Source organism: Eptatretus burgeri, chromosome 8 (genome assembly GCF_056783735.1).
Source record: "Eptatretus burgeri isolate ZD-2024b chromosome 8, Ebu_testis_v1, whole genome shotgun sequence".
Lineage (NCBI taxonomy): Eukaryota > Metazoa > Chordata > Myxini > Myxiniformes > Myxinidae > Eptatretus > Eptatretus burgeri.
In genome coordinates this window covers 26,144,637-26,167,768 of record NC_140968.1, presented here as the reverse complement: position 1 = coordinate 26,167,768, position 23,132 = coordinate 26,144,637, and the positions used below count along the sequence as shown (strand labels likewise).

General features: G+C 45.1%; 1 protein-coding gene across 4 annotated transcripts in view; it reads right to left on the bottom strand.

Annotated features, from left to right (window-relative positions):
• The window catches only part of LOC147021368 (low-density lipoprotein receptor-like), a 126,234-nt gene that overhangs the window by 70,335 nt on the left and 32,767 nt on the right, over positions 1 to 23,132 (bottom strand). Inside the window, exons 1-2 of one of the 4 annotated variants that reach the window (XM_085891247.1) lie at positions 17,453 to 17,698; positions 5,900 to 6,019 (exon numbers count right to left, since the gene is read on the bottom strand). In XM_085891247.1, coding sequence (XP_085747373.1) covers positions 5,900 to 6,019; positions 17,453 to 17,516 — 184 coding nt within the window. In that variant the 5' untranslated portion in view covers positions 17,517 to 17,698. Of the gene's footprint in view, positions 1 to 5,899; positions 6,020 to 17,452; positions 17,699 to 23,132 lie in introns of those variants that run through there. The other 3 variants (XM_085891245.1, XM_085891246.1, XM_085891248.1) reach the window with 3 other exon arrangements.

Genomic DNA, 23,132 nt, shown 5'->3' with positions numbered 1-23,132 from the left:
AATGAGACGATGTTGAGTCGCAGTTTAGGAGATGGAGGCTTTATTGATCACCATAGAAGGTAACATCAATCAGAATCATACATAGCCATAAACAGCAGCCCCTTCTTCACCCCTGATACTGTACCCTCTCATATGCCATGCATTGATACATAACATGGTTCTTGGAAGTATTATGAAGGAGGTTTGTGTTCGACAGTGTTCAAGTATATAATTCAATTTGAATAACGGTTTAAAGGTGTATAAATTAATTAATTCTGGGGTTGTCCACCGTTTTACCCAATGTCTATTACATCACCCTATCTAACACGTTACATTATTTCTTCATGCCTGTTGCTTGTGTCCTTCATAACATCTTTTAAAAAGAGTATCATGTTTGGAATTATTTTCTATTTTGTTTGACTACCAGGCAACCAGACAGAGTAAATATATTATCTTACTCCTCTCTGCGCATGTGCAATCGGGACAAATTTAGAGCCAAAGTATGGTAAAACAGCAAACTTGTCTTCCTAGTCATGTTCCGATTTGTGTTCAAAATATAACACACAATTTAAATAAGCTGTTCCTTGATCATAAACTGATGACGGAGAGACGGATGGACCTGAACCAATTGCTTAACCACGTCCTTCACTTTACATGTGTGGGGTAACAACAGAATTGAATGTGAAGAAGATGATGAAGAAGCCGTCCAATCAGAAAATAAATCACATTTATAAACTATAAAGATCTCAGTCGCTGTTAGTTAGTTAGATGGTTAGATCTAACAAAATGGTTAGAAGATGTGGGGGTGGGGCTGGATTGAATAAATAATGGGGTGGTTCAGGCCTGGTCGAGCTGAGTCAGCCTTTGCCAACGGCCAATGCCTAGATTTGATGGGACAGGCAACAGATTCCCCACGTACGATGTGCTAAGAGGTGGGTCTCCAGCCTGTTCTGGTGAACTCACTGCTGATGTTCCCAGAATCACAGGACCGGTTCCTCCTTCCACTGGGAGGGTCTAAAAATCCCTGGCAATGCTCTGGTAGGGAGTCCTAGTAAGGGCTTCCCGGCTCAACTGCAGTTTCTCCCCCAAAACTCGGTTCAAAACCATCCCTAGAGTGAGATCATCAAGCACACCTGGCTCTTTGGTCACTTGGCTCCAAACACCGTTGATTGGCCCGGTTCAAAAGAAAACTTGCACCCCTAGGGCCGTTCGACATGAGGCCGGTGAGGAGGAAAGGGAAAACGGTATTAATCAAATAAACATGTAATAAACTAGACGGGTACTCAGTGGAGCGCATACCTCCACCACGTAATACTGTTGTGGAGCTGGGCGTCGGCTGCGAGCACGACCGCTAGGTGGAGCAGTAGGGTCGACTCTACCGAACACCTGGAATCGAGATCATACCTTTCGGAAAACTCCAAGGGTACGGGTCCCTTACAGGACCGTGAATCGTCAATAATTCCACCACGTTGGACAGGGTTATTTGCCAAACTTCAAAATACCTAGAGACCCACGTGGCGAGCTACCGAGTATTCACACCCTCGACGGAGCTCGAACGGGACGAGCAGTTTCCGTGCTCGAACCGTGCGTAACCCGAGCGGATGGTAACCGAGGTCAGTCAGTCCAAACGTACATCTACAGCAGCAACGGCCTTTTAATTCTCCAACACGCACCTTGCTAAACCAATAAAGGAAAGGACGAGGACGAGCTGAAACATTCAACAAATGGGGTATTTATTAACAGTAGGTGGGGAAGGAGGGAAGCACGAAAGGGAAGAGTTATCACGACTAATAGAGATGCAAGTATGTACAGCAAAGAGCACTTAAACAATTCCTACTTACAGACAGGGCCCAGAGACAGACACACACCCAAAAGAAACGAAAGGGACCTTCTCGCCTCGTGCGGTCTTCGACGAGACGAGCGAACCAGGATGAGACCAGCCGCGTCGAGATGCGGCCAGGCCAGCGCCAGCGACGACACGAGACCAGAAGTGTCGAGCGATGCATTCCGTGCTCAAGCAGACCACGCGCTCGAGCTGACAGAGAACCAGACTCCAGCGACAGGACAAGATGAGAGCAGATGAGAGAGCAGGACGAGATGGAAGTGAAGATACGTGATACGGGGTGCTGTGATACGGGGTGCAAAAATCCTATCTATAAAAATAACTCACAATTAAATATGTACATTTAATTACCCATTAAACAAAGGAAAGGGAGCTATCTATCCACATTTACTCTTCGAAATAACTGAGCTATAGGACCTGTATGTTGAGTGCTCATGGCTTCCAGATTCGTAACAATACCTGATCCACGAGAACATATTGGGCACATTACATGTTTGAAATATCATGTTATACAGTGCTATATCGTTTTTGGCCCTGTCAATGATGAAGAAACACTTTAGCAATTAAATAATTCTCGTATCCAGATCCGGATTGGATCTTCACCAAAATCGAATCAATTCGTCCTTGTCACACACCCAACGTGTCCACCAAGTTTCATCCGAATCTTTCCACAACTTTTTGAGATATCATGCTATATATCGATTTCGCCATATCTCTCAATGGTGAAGAATCACTTTAAAAATTGTAGTAGTTGGATCCAGATCTGGATCTTCACCAAAATGTAATCAGTTTGCCGTTCTCACACACCCAACCTGTCCACAAAATTTCATCCGGATCTGTCCACAACTTTTTGAGATATCCTGTACACAAACAGACAGAGAGGGGTGAAAACATAAACTTCACCTTCGGTGGTGGAAGTAATAAGCATTTAAGAGTGAAAAATACAAAGGGGTGGAGGGGAGGCAAGGTTCTGCGAAATACTCTCTAAACAGGCCTAAATTGGGATTTAAAATACTAAGCACGCAAATTACGAGACAACTCATCAACTCATTAACCCCTTAACCCCCAACACACCATTTTCAATATCATACAGTACACACAAATGATGGATAATACCATCCATGGTATTGTTGTGGGCCGGAGGTCGGTGGCAAGAACGACCGCTAGGTGGGGGAGGTTACGCCATCTCCTACCAAACTCCCCGGAATTGTAGGCCGTCGCTCCGGATAATTATGTGAGTCGCGGGTCGCAGAACCGACCGTGGTCGCCAATATCTCGATCGTGTGGCGTAGGGTTATTTGTCTATAGTCAAAGTACCTAGGTATCGACGCAATCTCGTCTACTGGAGATCCACGCCCTCGGAACGCCTGGTCGAACCGGATTTACTCTACCGGCAGCGGTAAATTCACACTACCGACTACCCCTTTGCCACCTACCTTTCCGGCTCGATGCAGTCGAGCGGGGCCTGCCCAGGACGTCCCGGCTATGATAGACTGATTACCGGGGATGAAACCCCGCTTATACTCAGACCCTAACCATGCTGAACCAATACAAGAGAGGACAGAAACAGACTGAGAATGTTTCTACAATTGTTTTATTTACAGTAAAAAGACAGGCAAGACTTAACGCGAATATGCAAGAAGTATTTACAGTGATCCAAAAACACTTATTCAGTTCTACTTAAAGACAGGCCCACACGCAGACACACACACACAAATGAAAAGAAAACCCAGTCTTTATTGGACCCTCCAGCCGATGAGAGAGAGAGAGAGAGAGAGAGAGAGAGAGAGAGAGAGAGAGAGAGAGAGACGAGCTGGGGGTCAGAGTTGTGGTATTGTTGTGGGCCGGTATTGTTGGGGACCTGGTGGTCGGAAGGAAAGCGTGCTCTAGAGTACGGCACCTGCCAAAGGTCGTCGGCTTGGTCCCAGTCGCACGTGTGGGACTCGTGGCTCATGGCAGAGCTCGCGTGGCGAATAGTCAGGGTCAAAGCCAGCCAAGAACTCCTCGTAACAGCCACCGTGAACAAACTGGTTCCTCAGCCACCATGAACAAAATTGGCCCCTCGCAACCGCTGCTCGTAACCACTCCTCGTAACCACACAAGAACTTTCGTCCACAGAGCTCCTGCTTTCACTTCTCCACACAACCCTCGCACCCCTCCTCCTTCCTCAGACGTGCCCCTCTCTTATATACCATGAGAGGGGAAAAAGAATGCCTTCGTACGGGGCGGAGGTCCGTGAAGGACGTGCCAGTGTCCGCCTTGATTGGACAGGGTTCCACGGCATGCCCTTCCTGGGCGGGGTTTCGGTTTGGGAAAGCGAAGCGCCCGCTCAGTAGTAGGCTGGATGGTCCACTGGATGTGGCGTTGGAGGATATGGGGTTTGAAGATACTAGTACGTGCCCGTACGTACAAATAAATAACAATAATAAACTTTCAAACCGAGAGCCAGAAACAACAACCATGCAGGCTGTTCCTTCGCTCTCGCGTGCCCATACATGCGTGGCCGTACGTGCATGGCCGTACGTGCAAACCAAAAAACATAAAAACTTTCAAACTGCGAGCCAGAAACAACCACACAGGCCGTTCCTTCGCTCTCGCGTGCCCGTACGTGCAAACCCCCCCCATAAAAACTTTCAAACAACCACACCGGCCGTTCCTTCGCTCTCGTAAACGACGACTGCATTGGGGACATTGTGTTTATCTATAAATGCGCAGAAGAAATCGAGAAATTATTAGAATACATTAAGTCATCACTATCTGGAAGTGGTGTGTGCCCGTACGGAATGTTCACATGCATTCCATGAATAATTATCGCTTGCATTTAAGTAACAACTGCTGTGATACTTACACATACAGAGTTAATTAAAATCCAAATTAAAATCAAATTTACCTCCCTGTCTTTGCTTGCCATGACATTCGCTGCCATTGACCATTGCCACTCCTACGCCACAGTAACTAAGGCACCGATCCCCATCGTAACCGGTACGGCCCGTGACGTCATCGTCGGCCGGCAGCGCACCGGCCTACACAGCCACGCCTACGCAGCAACGTGTCCTTTCATTGGTTGGTAAATAAATGGCCATAACTTGGGAAGCACTTGTCCAATTAATATCAAACCTTGAAAAGGCACATCCATAGGGCCCCAGCAATATACCTGGCAAGTTTCAATTAGATCGGACCAGTGGTTGTCGAGTGGTCTTACAGTTGTTCATGATATTTACTTTTGATAAAGTGATTCATGAATTCCATCTTTGCTTGATCACTTTCCAACTCACCAATGAACCCCCACTTATGCCCTGAGGATTGTGTTTTCCTTTTGGTACAATAGCCGGCTCTCACACATACGAGTCCAGGCCACGCGTGACTTCATCCTTCACCCCACAGTCATCATGAATGTTCGCATACACGTAAGTCGTCACATTTCTAAGTCGTCACTTTTTTTCTCAGTCCCGATGGTGACGACTTACGCCTAGTCTACTATATATATATATATATATATATATATATATATATATATATATATATATATATATATATATATATATATATATATATTTTTTTTTTTTTTTTTTTTTTTTAAATAAATAAAAATAAAAAAAGTGAAGTAAACCTCATAACGGAGCTTGTACATTTATAACATGCAGGACAAAGACATGAGGAGACATGAGTGTACTTTTATATTAATGACTACAGGACATAAGGAGACAACTGATAGTATATAGGATTTTCACTTGGGATGTTCAGCATCATGTATTTATTTATGGGTTGAGATGGAAACACTAAACAGGACAGCATGGCATGTTTCGTGTATTCAGCTGAACTTTCATAATTCCACCAAAATAAACTACATTTGATTATTCTCTCAAACACATCTGTCTTCCCAATTCCACCAAATTGATGTTTGACACATGTATTTATAAACAAGAAACAAACTTCTTTGTGTACAAGTATAGTTTCAACATGGGTTGCCGTTTGTACTACGTTATTGGAATTTAATGTAAATATAAAATATGTACATCCTACATCGATTGTCCTTTTAAAAGCATGATTATTAATTAGTATCATGGATGTACATACTACAATGACGTTCATCCGTGCCATCTCCGCAGTCATCATCCCGGTCACAGCGCCAGGCAGCGGGTACACAGCGCCCGTTCGCACAAGCCAACTGGGTGGGATCGCAACTTGACGAGGCAGCTGGTGAAGAGAGATAGATAATTATAAAATGGCTTCAGGGGTTCAGGGGAAGTGCATGAAAGTTGGGGACGAAGGATGGGATGAATGAAAAAGGAATACTTATGTACACCAAGTACATTTTACAGAAACATGCTCGATGAAACAGAGTTCATAAGGAATAAGAGATTGTGAACAGAATGGGCAAGATACCCTCGAGGTATGCACACTCGTCTCCAAGCTGTTTAGTGTGGGTTTGAATCCGGACTCAGCTGTAAACTGTCATCCTGGAGTCTCACAGGCAGAGTGATTCATCAATGTGTGTGCCATCCCTTGGATGGATGTTAAGTGGGTAAAACATTTGCCAGCATTTGTTGGTGGATGTTAAAGATCCCACGGTGTCCTTTGCATTGAATAGGTGAGTTATTTCCAGCACCATGAATAAATTCCCAATTCCTGCCCTGACCTACACGGGACCCTGTGACCATATATGGGGGCACTATGACCAACACACTGTCATGGCCAAAAATATTGGCACCCTTGAACTTTTTTCAAAGAATGCACCATTTCTTACAGAAAATTGTTGAAATTAAAAATTATTTTGGTATCCACATCGGTATTTCTTTGGTTTGCAGTGGAACAAAACAAAAAAAGCTGAAAAAACTACTTATAAATCTTAGCTTATTCCACAAAGAAATCCTAAAATGACCAGGACAATATTATTGGCATCTTTTAGAAGTTGTTAGAAATAATTACATTTCAAGCAGGTGATTATCCTTTACTTTGAAATTGAACTCACCTGTGGTGAGTTGCAGGTGCTTGCAATATAAAAAAAAATCACTCATTCAACCAGTTTGAATAGAGAAAAGGAGTCATTCTGCTGTTTTGTGTCACTGTGTGTACCACAATGAGCGTGGAGAAAAGAAAGAAAACCAGAGAATTGTCTGAAGAGGTCAGACACAAAATTCTAGCCAAGCATGGACAATGCTTGAGGGTGTTTGGATATGGACACCCAGCAGGATTAAAAACAAAACCTGTCAAAGGGCGGAGGAGCTCCTTGTGAGCCAACGGCCATCCATATCTAGTGCCCAACTGTGTCTGCGGATGTCCTCCAGCAGTTGGGTTACTTTTAATTAGGAGGTTGGTGGCAGCATTAGCACTCCAGCCACCGTAAAACCCTTCATTCTGCAAAATACAAAAACGCAAAAAAAATCTGAAAACCCACTCCGTGGGAGTACCTCCTGTGCAGCTTCCCTTCGCAGGGCAGCTCACCGGATGACGGGATTGGGGCAAAGCCTTCAGGACCCCCAATCTTTGATGATAGGAGGGAAACCACGGGGTAACATTCCTGGGTGGGATTGCGGGAGAGTGTGTCAGAGTGGTGCTGAGGTGTCGTCCACCAGACGGCGGTCTCCGAGGGTTAACCTGAGGCGGTCCCTTCGGGTGGGTGCCTGGAATGTCCTATCCCTAAAGGCCCGGTCACACCTTGACGTTTTAGCCAACATATGCCGATTTTTGAATATTTCTTCTAAAACGCTGGCACACGTTGAATACGTTATGGGTAAGTTTTGATAACATTGAGAGCACGCTGAAAAACACTGCCATACGTCGTTGTACGCTGGCTTTAAACGTTGTACTTTTTGGTTGTTCTCAAATTTTTTCATGCTTGAAATTTCACGACGTATGCCGGCGTATGACTCACACGTTCCGCTACGCTGGCCACAAGTTGTATGCACGGTCTGCGATCGTTGACAGACGTCAACACATGCTACTTGTAAGTTAATCATAAGTTGAGACACGCCGAGGTAATGTTTAGCGTACCCGAAATTTATTTCTAACCTATGATTAACGTGTTGTTGGCACGTTACGCTATCGTTGCCACACATCGACAGACGTTACTTTTAAGTTACTCATAGGCTGAAAGACGTCGGTATAATGGATCGTCCTTGTGTCAGCGTCCACGGCCACGGCCACGACACTTATTTGCAGCATTCTTCAAACTTTTCTTCGGCATGACGAGGATGTTCACACTTCGATGTCTAGCTTGGCTATGATTCCAATTGTCCATCGTCAGCGTCTATTTAAAATAGTCGAGTTTGAGCGTTTTAACACGTTCAGAAGAAACGCTTCAAATTTCAAAACCCCAGCGTCAAAAAACAAAGGCGAGTGACAGCAATTTAAATCGTTCATTGTAAACAATGAAAATAGCTGAGTGGTACCGTTTAAAAGTCGTTGAGTGTAAAAAATATCCAATTGTTGAGCGCAAGCATCTACTTTCAATAGTGGAGATGCAGCCATTTAAATCGTTGAGTGGCAGCCTATGAATAGCAAACCCTACGTCACCGGCAAAGAAAAACTGCCGCACGATATGGATAAGTTCGGCTATCGTTGGGCATAGTTTGTGAACGCCGGCTTCACGATAATTATTCGTTGGTATATCGTATCTATAAGTAATCAAATCGCTCTATGCACATTATTAGTTCATTGTGCATTTGTCCAACCCGTTATGAATAGACCTAAATCGTAAAAACAAGCTATAGCTCATTGTTGAAAAAGCCCCATAAAAAATTAGCCGCGAAGAACTTCGAACAATGGTGAAAAGATGTCTCCTACCCATGGACACGCGGACGCAAGGACGATCCATCATAACCCACACCCTCCCCCTCACACTCACCTACTACTGCCAACATGAACAAACTACGACTAATACTAATACTAATACTAATACTAATACTGTTACTGCTGACATGGACATCGACTCAAAAAGGACTCGAAAACACTGTTGGGTTCCCCTTTTATGAGCAGCATTTTTATATACCAATTCCCAACACCGCTGGGAACACGTCTTTATTTGGCAGTTGAAAGCTAGAAACACGTTCATTTTTTTTGTTGTTGACCGGAAGACGCCATTGGAATACGTCTACATACGTCGATGTGTGTTGGGACTACGTAAAGAATTGGTTCAAAGCACGTCAAACATAAGTTAGAAATAAGTTTTGCGTAAAAAAGACATTACCGCGACGTCTTTCGACTTATGAGTAGCTTATAAGTAGCCTTTGTGGACGTGTGTAAGCATCCACATATCGTGTGTAAAACTTATCCCCATCGCATGTGTGTCATACGCCGAGTACGTCCAAAAATTTTGAACATGTTTAAAATTTCTTGACGTACTCTACTTACTACGACGTATGATAGCGTACTTTAGCGTTGTACTCACGTATACCAAACTTACTCATACCGTATTTGACGTGCCCCAACGTTTTAGACACATTTTTCTTAGGTCGGCATACGCTGGCAAGATCGCCAAGGTGTGACCGCGATGTTGTCACTTCCATTTCTACGGCAGTTATGATTCGAATTGTTGTGCGTCAGCCTTTTAATAGGCTACGTCACGACATCGTCGTCAATGCGTGCAACGCGCTATGCCTAAGTTAGACTATCGTTGGGCATCGGTTGTGTAGGCCGACAACAGGTTCAGCATTAGTTGGTATAAGTTATCTATAACACAACGAAACGTTCTGTGTCCGTTACCAATGCGTTATACATAAGACCAAGTCGCTATGAATACGTCAGAATCTTTAAAAAAAAACATCAAAAGTTCAACGTAAGCCAGCATTTTACATACATTTTAATACGTTGCCATCGCTGGCTAAAACGTCAAGGTGTGACCGGGCCTTAAGAGAGAATGATCACCTGTCTGTTATCATCTGAGCTCAAGCATTTGGACATCGGTATTGCAGCACTCTCTGAGGTTCGGAAACCGGATTGGGGTGAGATAATGGTGGGTGGTTACACCTACTATTAGTCTGGTCGCTCTAATGGTTACCATACTCAAGGAGTTGCTGAAGCTGTGTCCAATAAGATGACCCCAATGATAATTGAGGTAACACCGGTCAACGAGCGTATTATGAGACGAAAGATTCGTCACTCCTTCGGTGTCATTTGAGGCAAGTGATCTCACCGTGAAGGATGCATTCTATGCCACGCTCGAGTCTGTGGTTGATCAGTGCCCCAGACGAGACACACTTCGAGACTTGGCGGATTTCAATGCATCGACTGGAACTGATAGGGATGGTTATGAGACACGTGGTGGTCCCCATGGGTCAGGAACTATGAAACAGAATAGCACTAAGTTCCTTGACTTTGCAAGAAGTCATGGACTTAAGGTGGCTGGTTCATGGTTTCAGTGCCCACAAGCTCATCGCTGGACGTGGTATTCCAACGCTCGCAGTGTGGCAAAGGAGAGTGACCATGTCCTCGTTGATGGTCGCTGGAGGATGATCCAGAACCGCAGGGTCTACCGGAGTGCTCAGTTCCTAAATACTGTCCACCGGCTTGTTGTAGCAACTCTAAAGCTGCACCTTAAATCCGGGAGAATGGTACCATCCCAGCCTAGGCTGGATGTTGACAAGCTCAAGGATGAGAGGGTAGCTGAGGAGTTTGCGAACAGGCTGATTGGACATTTGGGGGTCTGTGTGCTTTGGGGGGTCCTGAAGAGTTGTGGAGTGCCTTCAGAACCACCGTCCTTGATGTTGCCAGTGGATGTCTTGGAACTCACTGCAGGGCAAAAAAGAATTTTGTCTCTCAAGGGACACTGGATACCATTGACCAGAGTCGCAGGGCCAGGCTGAATGGCAGAGCTGAGCTGTTCAGGGAGCTGAGGCATAAAACTGTACGTGCACTGAGGGTGGACAAGGAGGCCTAGTGTGAGGAATCTGTGAAGGGGTAGAGCATCACCTGTGGACAGGTGATTCTCGTCCCACTTACAGGGGAATTCGCGCATTACGTTCATCCATTACCCATCCCTCGGAGCACTGCAGTCAGAGCAGAGAGTGGTAGGCTCTTGATAGAGGAGTCTGAAGTGAAGGCCCGCTGGGCCAGTTACTTTGAGCGGTTGTACCAGGCTGATCCACCAGCTGTCGAGTTGGACGTCAAGGGTGTTACAATCCCTGTTGCTGACCCTCCAATCAACTGTGGTCCACCTTCGCTTGTGGAAACACGGGCTGTGGTGAACTGGATGAAACGGGGTAAAGCTCCAGGGATCTGTAGCATCCATGCTGAACTTCTCAAGGCTGGTGGAAATGCTGCACTCGTGTCGTTGCATGCAGTTTTTTGCTCTGCCTGGAACACAGGCATCATCCCAACTGATTGGAAGAGGGGCCTTGTTGTCCATCTCTGGAAAGGGGTGATCGCCAAGATTGCATCAACGACCGAGGGGTGACGCTGCTCTGAGTGCCGGGCAAGGTCTTTGCTCGGATAATTCTTGATAGTGTTCGCCACCATCTGCTTGAGCACCAGCGTCCAGAGCAGTCAGGCTTTACACCAAAGAGGTCAACGATTGACCGTATCCTTGCTCTTCGGGTCCTCACCAAGCGCAGACGAGAGTTTCGGCAGGGGCTGCTTGCAACCTATGTTGATCTCTGGAAAGCGTTCGATTCAGTGAATCGGGATGCCCTCTGGAGGATTCTTGGTCTTCGTGAGGTGCCACCAAAACTGATCGATCTGATGTCTGAACTCTACTCTGGTACTGAGAGTGCTGTGAAATGTGGTGGTACCATCTCCCACTTATTTCCAGTTGTTACTGGATTTTGTCAGGGGTGTTTACTGGCCCCCACACTTTTCAGCACTTGTATGGACTGGATTCTAGGGAGGATGTCGGAGAGATTAAGCTGCGGTGCATCGTTTGGGAATGTCAAGATCTCGGACCTTGATTTCGCAGATGATGCAGTCATTTTTGTGTAGACTTTAGATATCCTTTTGGGGGCCCTCGAGTTGCTGAATGAGGAGTCGGAGCCACTGGGGTTACGGGTTTCTTGGGTCAAAACCAAGATCCAGGCTTTCAATGACATCTTGGATGCTACTGTCCTGTCTGTGTCTGTTTGTGGTGAGTATGTTGAGGTCGTGGAGAGATTCACTTACCTTGGCAGTGATATTCATGTCTCTGCTGGCTGTGAGTCAGAGATCAATAGACGTCTGGGTCGGGCCTGGGGAGTCATGGATTCACTGGATCTGCCGGTACCTGTGCGGGAGGACGAAAGTCCGAGTCTTCAGGTCCTTGGTGCTTCCAGTCTTGCTCTATGGATGCGAGACTTGGACTCTGACCAAGGATCTGAGACAGAGACTTAATTCCTTTGGTACCAGGTCTCTTCGGAGAATCCTTGGCTATCGCTGGTCAGATTTTGTGTCCAACGAGCGGTTGCTGAGAGAGACTCGGATGAGATTTGTTACCTGCATAGTTCGTGAGCGTCAGTTGCGGCTGTATGGACATGTGGCTCGTTTTCCTGACGCTGATCCTGCTCACCAGATTCTCTCAGCGAGGGAGTCTCGTGGGTGGAGGAGGCCAATGGGCCGACCACATGCCTCGTGGTTGCAGCAGGTTGACCGGCATCTTAAGGAGATGGGGATGGGCCTGGCATCTGCCTGGGGGATGGCTAGACGGAGGCCCCTAGAGTACCGGTGGAAACTGGACGCAGCGACGCGCTGTTCTGGCACATGCTCCCATACCTGACCTGACATGGACAATCTCAAGGCTACAAGTCCATCTCCAGAGATCTTGATGTTCCTCTGTCCACTGTACGCAATGTTATCAGGAAGTTTAAGGCCCATGGGACTGTAGCCAACCTCCCTGGATGTGGCCGCAAGAGAAAACTTCATCGAAGATTGCAGCGAAGGATTGTTTGAATGCTGGAGAAACACCTCAATCAACTGCCAAACAGATTCCAGCTGATCTTCCGACACAAGGAACGACAGTTTCAACTCGCACCATCCATCGCCAACTCAATGAAAGGGGGTTCTATGGTAGGAGCCCCAGGAGGACCCACTGCTGAGAGAGACAAAAGAAAGCTCAACTGGAGTTTGCCAAAACACACCTGAACAAGCCAAAATCCTTCTTGGAGAATTTCGTGTGGACAGATGAAACCAAATTAGAGCTCTTTGGTAAAACACATCATCTTTATGTTTACAGAAAACAAAATGAAGCCTTCAAGGAAAAGAACACCTTCCCTCTAGTCAAAGATGGAAAAGGTTCAGTGATGTTTTGAGGTTGCTGCGCTGCCTCTGGCACTGGGTGCCTTGAACGTGTGCACGGCATCATGAAATCAGGAGATCACCAAGGAATTTTGGAGCACAATGTTCAACCAAGTGTCAGAAAGCTGGGCCTCCGTTGAAGATCATGGGTCTTGCAGCAGGACAATGGCCCCAAACACACTTCAAAAAACACCCAGGAATGGTTCAACACAAAATGCTGGACTGTTCTGAAGTGGTCAGCAATGAGTTCAGATCTAAATCCCATTTAACACCTGTGGGGAGATCTGAAAACAGCAGTTTGGAGAAGGCACCCTTCAAATTTAGAACTGGAGCAGCTTGCACAAGAAGAGTGGGTCAAACTGACAGTTGAGAGGTGTCGGAAGCTCATTCATGGCTATAGGAAGTGCTTGCCTGCAGATATTTTGTCCAAAGGTTGTGTTACCAAATACTAAGTTGAGGGTGTCAATAATTTTGTCAATGCCATTTATTTTTATTTTCTGATTTAAAAGGATATTTTAAGTTCTGAATTAAAAAACAAAGCTTCTGTAATATTAACACTGAAATAAATAATTGTGAAGACAAAATACTTTTGTCAATTTCAACTTATCTTTGGAGAAAATTGTGAGTTATTTGTAAGAAGTCCAAGGGTGACAATATTTTTGGCCACGACTGTACATGTGGAGGGGGCACTTTGATGTACATACAAGGGTGGGGGGGGGGGCACTGACCGAGAGTCCCTATATACTAGGAGTGGCGACATTGCGCGTCCTGGAAATTTCTGGTTACGTTGGTCATGGGCGCCATTTTGTTTCCATGCATATCTCATTGAATGAGCACACGATAGCTCATCATTCTTTTTACAATGACGGGATGCTGTGCCATTGGATGCAACAATTGATCAGAAAAGGTTTTCAAAATGTATAGGTTCCCTGCAGATGCCGCAAGGAAAATAATTTGGGGAAATGAAGTTTTTCATCTTCATTGGAAACCGACTTCGTGGTCGTTTCTGTGCCATGTAAGCCGTAGTGCTGTGGGTAGGCATTTATGTGTGGCACTGTAATCATATTGTAGTTGATGCAGCTCATCAACAGACATAAATCATCATCTAAACATCTATAGATAATTTATGACTTATCAAGAACAACCTGGCAAAGTTGCTTATAAGGAAACACATCACCTGTGTGTCTGTAAGGTAAGTTTGTTTATTTATTTGAATCCGTCTTAGTGTTGGAGTTAACATTGGTTAGTTAACAAGCCATGCATGGTCCATGACGTGGTTCATTCCAAAATAATTCAGGATCCATTTGTCTTTGGTCTCAGACTATCAAAACGGTATATTGTGTTGAAAAAAAGTAGAGAAAACGAGAAGAGAGTAATAGAGGGTTTTAGAAAACTGTGAAAATAGGGAAAGCATGGAAGATGAGAGATTTAATGGGATGAGAAAAGAATGAATGATAGTCACATGCATGTTTTCAGTAGCACAGAACTTACATAAAAGAAGTGAAGAGTTGGAAACAAAACAACTCATTCACTTATGGCTCATCTCCATTTTCATGCACCTCTTTTATTCCTTCTTTGGCATTTCTAAATTTCTTCTTTCCTGTTCCATTCGATGACGAAGGAAAACTTTCCCCATCTATATCTTAACAAGGGGCTGGTGGGATGGCCTAGAGGTACACACTCATCTCTCAGCTGTTTAGCCTGAGTTTGAATCCCGACCCAACTATAAACTGTCATCCCGGTGTTTCACAGGCACGGTGATTCATCGATGTGTGTGCCGTCGCCCAGATGGACGTTAAACGGGTGTCCTATCAGCCGGGATTCGTTGGTGGAAGTTAAAGATCCCACGGTGTCCTTCGCGAAGTGTAGGCGAGCTATCGCCAGCACCCTGAACAAATTACAAATTCCTGCATCAGCGGCATGGCCACGGCCTTCGTCAATGATGCAACCCAGCAGCCTTATGCTGTATACGAAGGAAGACGTCCATGTCCGTCCACCGTCGGCTCACTACACCCGTACACCATCTTTCCGGTCCCTGTTTGTTGTTTCGCTCCACGAGGCTCAACTTTGGGGAAACAATGGAGACCTCCAAAACCAGGAATGATTCATCAATGTGTGTGCCGTTAAGCCGGGTGTCCCATCTGCTATCATTCGTTGGTCGATGAAAAAGATCCCACGGTGTCGTTCCCAAAGTGTAGGCGAGCTATCACCAGCACCACGAACAAATTACAAATTCCTACCTTGACTAACTACTGGGAAGGCAATGGCAAACCACCCATCATCACCCTTACAAACAGCCAAGGACCTAACAGCTCTCATTTTTTCCCCCAATTCACAATTGTTATCTTTCGTAATTGTCTCCTCTTTACGACGTGCCTCCATTTCTCTCTTTCACTTCTTTCAAATTTCAGCATTCATTCACCATCTATGTGTTTCTTCTATTCATTCGCTCTGTCCACCTTGAATGAGGCACTCTTCAATGTGAACCTTCACTCGCTCATTACACTTCATTTTTTCCGCGGTTTCTGCGATACGTTTCGAGATTAAATCAATCCTGTCCGATTATATGCTTATTCTGATACGTTGGAAGAACGGAAATAAATTATAAATTAATCTAAATTCCCTTTTGGGTGCAGAGAAAGACTGTTTGGACAAAGGGCACTTTATGCTTCATGCACAATGGGCACAGGTTTTGTGCGTCGTGTTCAATGGATACAAAATGGCTTCAAATTGCAAGTTGTCGCTGCTACTAGTATATAGCGACTCTACTCTGACCTACTTACATTGGAGGGGGTGGGGGGGATGGGTGGGAGGAGGGGTACTCGAACAGTCTGACCTACTGTACATATGTGTGCGGCATAAGGAAAACCAACATTGCGATGCACGAAATGACGGCAAGACGAAAAATAAACAGGAGATATTTCTGTCTATGTATGGAAATACATACAACGTACTTCATAGTTTCCAAAATTTTCAAAAAATTTTTAAATCTGAAACACACCATGTGACTCGTACGTCTAGTATGTCACAACCGGCACAATCCAATCAATCAAGAGTGGCAGTCCAGCCTTACGGTGATGACTGATGAGTTTTAAAAACAAAACAAAAAACTTTCACCTCATTATTACGATCAATGTTAACCTTTGTAGTTTTATATATCGTAACTATTGTGAAAACTAGAACAATAAAAACAACAACATGGATATGAGCCGATGAGATCTATGAAAGGAACATGAAGCCATGAAGGGTTCCACAACATCACAGTCTCAGATCGGAGAAGGCCACAGACACGGATTTGTCTGCCCACTCCAACCTGCGAACGCAGCAGCGAGTGCTTTACTCTCCGTTAACCGTCACGAATGGTCGTGCCTTGGAGGAGAAAACAAAACAAAACAGTGGATCATGTGTAACTGAGCCTGTGATTATAAATATTACAAAGGGTTAGGGTGAAGGTCGGACCTGTGTTATTGTCAAGGTTGTAGATAATCTGCTCGGTTCATGGGTGGAGTTAAGTTTGTGGGTGGAGCTAAGTCTGTGGGTGGGGCCAAGTCTGTGGGTGGGGCCAAGTCTGTGGGTGGGGCCAAGTCTGTGGGTGGGGCCAAGTCTGTGGGTGGGGCCAAGTCTGTGGGTGGGGCCAAGTCTGTGGGTGGGGCCAAGTCTGTGGGTGGGGCCAAGTCTGTGGGTGGGGCCAAGTCTGTGGGTGGGGCCAAGTCTGTGGGTGGGGCCAAGTCTGTGGGTGGGGCCAAGTCTGTGGGTGGGGCCAAGTCTGTGGGTGGGGCCAAGTCTGTGGGTGGGGCCAAGTCTGTGGGTGGGGCCAAGTCTGTGGGTGGGGCCAAGTCTGTGGGTGGGGCCAAGTCTGTGGGTGGGGCCAAGTCTGTGGGTGGGGCCAAGTCTGTGGGTGCGGCCAAGTCTGTGGGTGCGGCCAAGTCTGTGGGTGGGGCCAAGTCTGTGGGTGGGGCCAAGTCTGTGGGTGGGGCTAAGATTAAAACGAGGTTTTCAGTCGAGTTGGGTCACGTGATGCACAAGGTCAAATGAAATGCACGAGTTTAATCATAAAAAGCTTCACCGATCGATTCCTCCACTCCACCTGATCGAATCAAAAAAAAAACAAAGCACATTGTATTATACAAATGTATATACAAACATGAAACGTCGTCATATTACACATCCAAGGTACAAGTACAATCATAATAATAATAAATAATAAAAAATAATTACCGAATCATTATGGCAACAAGACGATCATGATAACGACGACAGGCATCGGGGAGGGTATTATATGTACGTTAATTCAATGACAATGCCGACATCATCCGCTTCGCAGTGAAACACCTCACAGACGGAGGGAGGGAAACGTGTTAATATAACGAGAGATCATCTTAACGACGATGACCGTCCCCGAATCGTCTTCACACACACACACACACACACCTTCAACAACCGCCGACATCACTACCAGCGCGATACCGACCGCCGGCACAGGAGGACGAGGCATCTCGAGCGAAGAGTGGAAGCGAGATTGTCGGGGGTGGGGTGGGGGGGGGGTTGGGGGGTGTCGAGCAAATCGCGACGAGGTGAACAATGAAATGGCCGTTGAGGTGATCGCACTGTCGCAGTGTCCGTGAGGCGACACGATGACGGATCGGTACCGGAGTAAGAATCAGCCAATGGGACTCTGTGCTCCTTTGGAATTCATAATCCTGTCTGTCCGATTGATGGAATAAGGAGGAAAGCTGGCCGAGCTGTCCGAATAAAAGGACGTGACCATATTATATACACCGCTCAATCAACCATAAATAATAATTCATTTAAACTCTGATTTGTCTCAGGAAAGGGAAGAGGAAGATGAGGGAAATTCAGGATGATGAGAGGATGTGTGTCTCATTGTAGAATGCATATTTACTGATTTACACATTTCCATGAAAACATACAACTACTACTACTACGACTACGACCTTCATTCTTTCGCAACACTTTTTTATTTTTGGGCATCCTATAAAGAAAGAAAATACTGTAAATGGTGCGTTCTCCTTGTAAATGTTTTTTTTTTTTGCTTTTCTCTACAAAACTTACAAACAATAATAACAACCTCAAATGAGCTAACATCCTCGTCCTCTTCATGATGACGTCATAAAATCGAATATGACGTCATTGTGATGTATCAGGTTTGCGATAAATTATCTGTGCTAATGCCCGGCTCGATTCCCGCAAACAAAATTCAAAAAGCTTGCCTAGTTTCGGAGATAATTTTTTTGGCGATTTCCATTAGCGGAGATATTTTGACGTCATAACGTTTTTTCTAGGAGGAATTTTCAAAATCGGAGATTGTTACTGTCTGCGCAGGGTATTTTTACATATATACGCCAAGTTTCAGGAAGTTTCGATGAAAACTGTAGGCTGTGAAACAAAAAAGTCCACAAGAAGAAGATGAAGAACAACAACGTGATTAAGACATAGAGATCCTCCACGAGGATCTAAAAATAACAACAACAATAATAATAGTGAGTTTAAACGTGGCTGTGCCTGCCGAAAAGGTTTATTACACTCACATATCGAGTCAGAATTTAAACTACTGCAAAATGATCAAAGATTTCAAGAAATTTTCACCACAAATGATGTACCTTCTTTTGTGGGCAAAGTCGAGGCTCGTGGAAGAGCTTGATCAGGATGTATCAGAACAAAAGGAACGGCAGAGAGAGAGAGAGAGAGAGAGAGAGAGAGAGAGAGAGAGAGAGAGAGAGAGAGAGAGAGAGAGAGAGAGAGAGAGAGAGAGAGAGAGAGAGAGAGAGAGAGAGAGAGAGAGAGAGAGAGAGAGAGAGAGAGAGAGAGAGAGAGAGAGAGAGAGAGAGAGAGAGAGAGAGAGGAGGGAAACACCAACAGTAGGGTTGAGGGACAAAATAGAGGGAGACTTAGACAAATAATGGGTATGAGAAGGAATGAGGGGTAGAGGAGGATGCACGAAGGAAGCTCTCAGGAAAGAAAAACTAACTTTGTTTGGAGGTGGGCTTGCGGTGGTGTTGTAGGTTTAACAGGGGTAGAAAAGATAATGGTTTTGGATGGGGGATGATCTGAGATGGTGGTGAACAATCGTCTTGAAGACTTGGAGGGAATAATAAGATTGAAGAGAATGTGTCAGTTGGTTCCATCGGTGAGAATAAAAGAGGAGCAAACGAGTGGAGTTGAGCAGTGATCCTGGATTTTGGAAGTTTCACCAGAAGGGGCAGAAGGGGGTTGATGGTGAACCACATGCACCGTGCAGAAAGCTGGGAAAAGGGGAGAGGATGGGGGACAAAGTAGAGGAACAGCAAAGGGTGAAAGCATAGAAATATAAGTAGAGCACAATGGCCGGCCGTGCCTGACGTTGCCTATAGCAAAACACGTAACTCGCGACAACCATCTTGGAGTGTGTAATCGTTACTGTGACGTCATCGATTGAGAAAGTTTTGCGTTGAAGACCCGAGTTGTTTTCTATTCAAAAACATCCAATTTTATGGATCATGGCATAAATGTAAACCTTAACTGGCGTTGTGTAGCACTTTTGATATCAATTGGGTATAACTCATGGAGTATTTGTGTCGCATTTTACTTAATATCGTTCGTGAAATACTTCTGAATGAATACTCCACTCATGGCCCATCGGATATCAACAGAGTGCTCCACAACGCTCGTTACATTCTCTTTATATATTTCAAAAGGAAAGCCATCAAACTGTTAATTAAATAATAGATCCGAGCAGTTCTGATGGCCAGTTTCAAAATAATCGGCCAGTAATAAGGGAGGAGAGGAAAAAAAGCTGGAATGTTGACAGACCGACGGACATCGCCACCCATTTTGTAATGGCTCTTTAACCTTACAATACAGTATATTGTTTCAGATCTGGGGTTTGCGTTTATCACGAGGGAGCTCCTCAGACCTTCACCCGACCTCCAGTCCTGAGGCTGCCCGCCAAAGGCTAGATATAATAAGAGTACAACTAGTCATACTCGCTCAAACACTGACCATACCACATTACCACCCACCATCAGTCGCAGTTAATCAAATGCAATCACAGTCCCACTGGCTTCCATACAATCAGTAGCGTTAACAATAACAGCTGCTAGGCCTACTTAGTTGTCAGCCACCGTCGTAGCAAGGCTGATTTTCCTCATTGATAAATTTATGCAAATCAAGCTCATAACGACTGAATATGGATCATCGTAGAAATTATGAATAATTACAACTCGTTTGTGGAAGCTTAGACCGCGTTCTTTTTCCCCCGGTTTGGTAGTTTGTGCAGTTAATCGCAAAACATTCTGCCCCACTGCTGCTACGCGACTTTCTTGGAAGGTGCCGTGATCATACATATTCCAAGATGGCTGCCAGAAATTCTGGGCCAAACACCGGAGTGACCATTCTACTATACATATATTTATATGGGTTCAAGACAAGAAAGGAGGCGGTAAAAAATAGAGAGACCACCGACCTGTCTGGGATGGTGAAGTGATAAGCCCAAAGACTCAGCTTCACTGCGCGAGATTCCAGTAATCTTAAAGGTCATGGTTTCCACCATATCAAGCTGAGCAATGTGTGAGGCAGGGGCACCAGCCCAGAGGAAAGATCAGTACTCCATAAAGCTGCCGATTAAGGCCTTGTAGGTGAATAGTTCAGGTGTGCCAAGGAAGGACTTGCCCAGTCGGCAACTGGCTTTGGAGACCAACTTTGAAATATGATTTCCCCAAGAAAGATCGTTAATATGGGGAGTTAACGGACCGACAGAATGAACTTCTTTAAGAGGATTGTTTAAAAAAGTAGTTGGTGGGTGAAGCAAGGTTGCCAGATGGTCCTTTCAGAGAGAGTGAGTGAGTGAAATTTCCCAGGATTGAAAGACATATTCCAAGTGTTTGACCAGTTTGTGATTTTGTCAAAGCCTGAAGAGAGGGAAGAGGCTGCAGCCTGCCTGGCCGAAGGATGAGGATTGTCACAGCAGAGGGTGGAGTCATCAGCAAATACAAAAAGAGGATTTTCCAAAAGAGTCAGAGAAATTATTGATGTAGAACAGGAAAAGAACTGGGCCCAGAACACTACCTTGGGACACTCCAGCCTTGATAGGGAGAGGGGATGAAAGGATTCTGTTGAGTGCCTCATGTTGGGTACCAGAGTAGAGGAAGTAAGTAAGCCATGTGTGGGAGTTGGTCTTGGATGACATAGACAGAGAGTTTGGAGAGCAAGGTGGGATGCCAGCCTATATTGAAAGCTCAAGATATGTCCAGAGAGATGGCCCTGATCTTATGTCAGACATTAAAGGCCTCCACCTAGGAGAGTAGAAGCAGAATGTCCAAGGTAGAGTGACCGGGTCTGAATCCAAATTGGTGATCCGAGATTAGGTTGCTGGAGAAAAGGAAGAATTTCATATTAACTGCGATGATGGATATCATGACCTCGTTGATGATTGGAAGTAAGCTAATATGTCTGGAGTTGAGGGGGATTAGTTTTTGCACCCTTTTGTGTAAAGCAGTGATATTGGCTGATTTTCAAGCACGTGAAAGATAACCTCAAGAAAATGATGGGGTGAAAAGTGCAAAAAGAGGTATGTTGCACAAACTGGCGCAAAACCGTGTGATTAATAACTATAAGACAATTCTGTTTCTTCCACAGCTCGTAACACTCCCATTTCCAAGATTCCATCTCTCCCTAAGTTGCCACCCCCTTCCACTTCCATCATCATGTATCTCCACAACAATCCACAACATCCAGCAAAACAACAACAACCACAGCATTTGGAAAGAACATAACAAGAGGTTGTGCAAGAGCAGCAGAGCAGGTTTTTAGGAAATGTGAGCTGATCCAGTTGCAGTATCAGAGTCGAAGGTTGCCAGAAACTTCTCAGGTGCAAGAGAAACTCATGTGATGAGATGGAAGTCCAGAAGCAGTTGCGTTCGACTGGGAAAGGTGGGTACAGAGAGTGAAGGTTTGGGGACACAATATTTGGAAGCAAATGCTGAATTGAGACATTCGACCTTCTCATGAGCGGAGTCTACTGTGGTGCCATTTGAGGAGAGGGAAGGGATTGAAGGGGAACATACACCAGAGACAGACTTAACAAGGCACCACCAGATTTTACAGGAGGGAGACAAGTTTGAGAGTTCAATCTTGAGGTTGGACAGATGTTGTTTTCTAGCTCTCTTGGGAGTTGACACACACTTGCTGTGGGCTTTGGAATGAATTGAGATTGCCTTTGGTTGGGTTAGCTTTCCAGAAAGAGAAGGCAAGTTGTCTCAGAGCAACTGCCTCACCACAGAATTCAGTGCACCTTGGGTGGGTAGAAGGGTAGGATAACAGAAGATGGGATGGGATGAATCTGGGAATGAGACTTTTTAAGCGGTGTAGCTGCTTCAATGCACAACTTCCTTCAGACACGGTACGATTTTTGTTTTTTCTGGGATGTTTGACAAAATAACAAATAATAAAAAAGGAGTCGGGTCCAAAAAAGGAAGCGTGCGGAGATGATCAACTGTTTGTTTTTTTTAATTTGGCTTATCTTAGATGTGCCCTACTCATTTAGGAACTTGGACTGAAGATTATTTTGGCAAGTGTCATAACCAAATTAACTTTATTACTGAGTCACTGTCTTTATTATGCGGTAAATAATATTATAATGTCACTTGCAACTAAAACCATTGTTATATCATCGTGCTGGTATTTCAACTCTCTCAATAGCACCACCCCCCCACACTGCCCCCCCAGCTGTCACCCGGGGCGGACCACCCTCCCTGCACCCCCCCAAAGTGCGACAATGCGTCTCATTCCTGTGTTTTCTTCACTGAAGGCTTGGAAAATATGAACCACACAGTCACAACAACAACTGAATGCTTCGTAGGCCAATGACTTTGAAAGGTGGAAAACAAAGGTGTAACTGTTTACTTGCAAATGCACTGTACTTGATTTGATTTGCAATCGCGTTATTTAATTAGGCTTTGTGTTTAATTCAGCATTTGAGTTACAAAGGGGCGGCAATTTTACATCTCGCCCTGAGCGGCATTTTTCCTCGATACGCCACTGCGGCTCGGTACCATTTTGAGCCCCTCCACCCGTGTAGGATGAAACGGCTCGATTCCAAGTTCCATAAAGACCA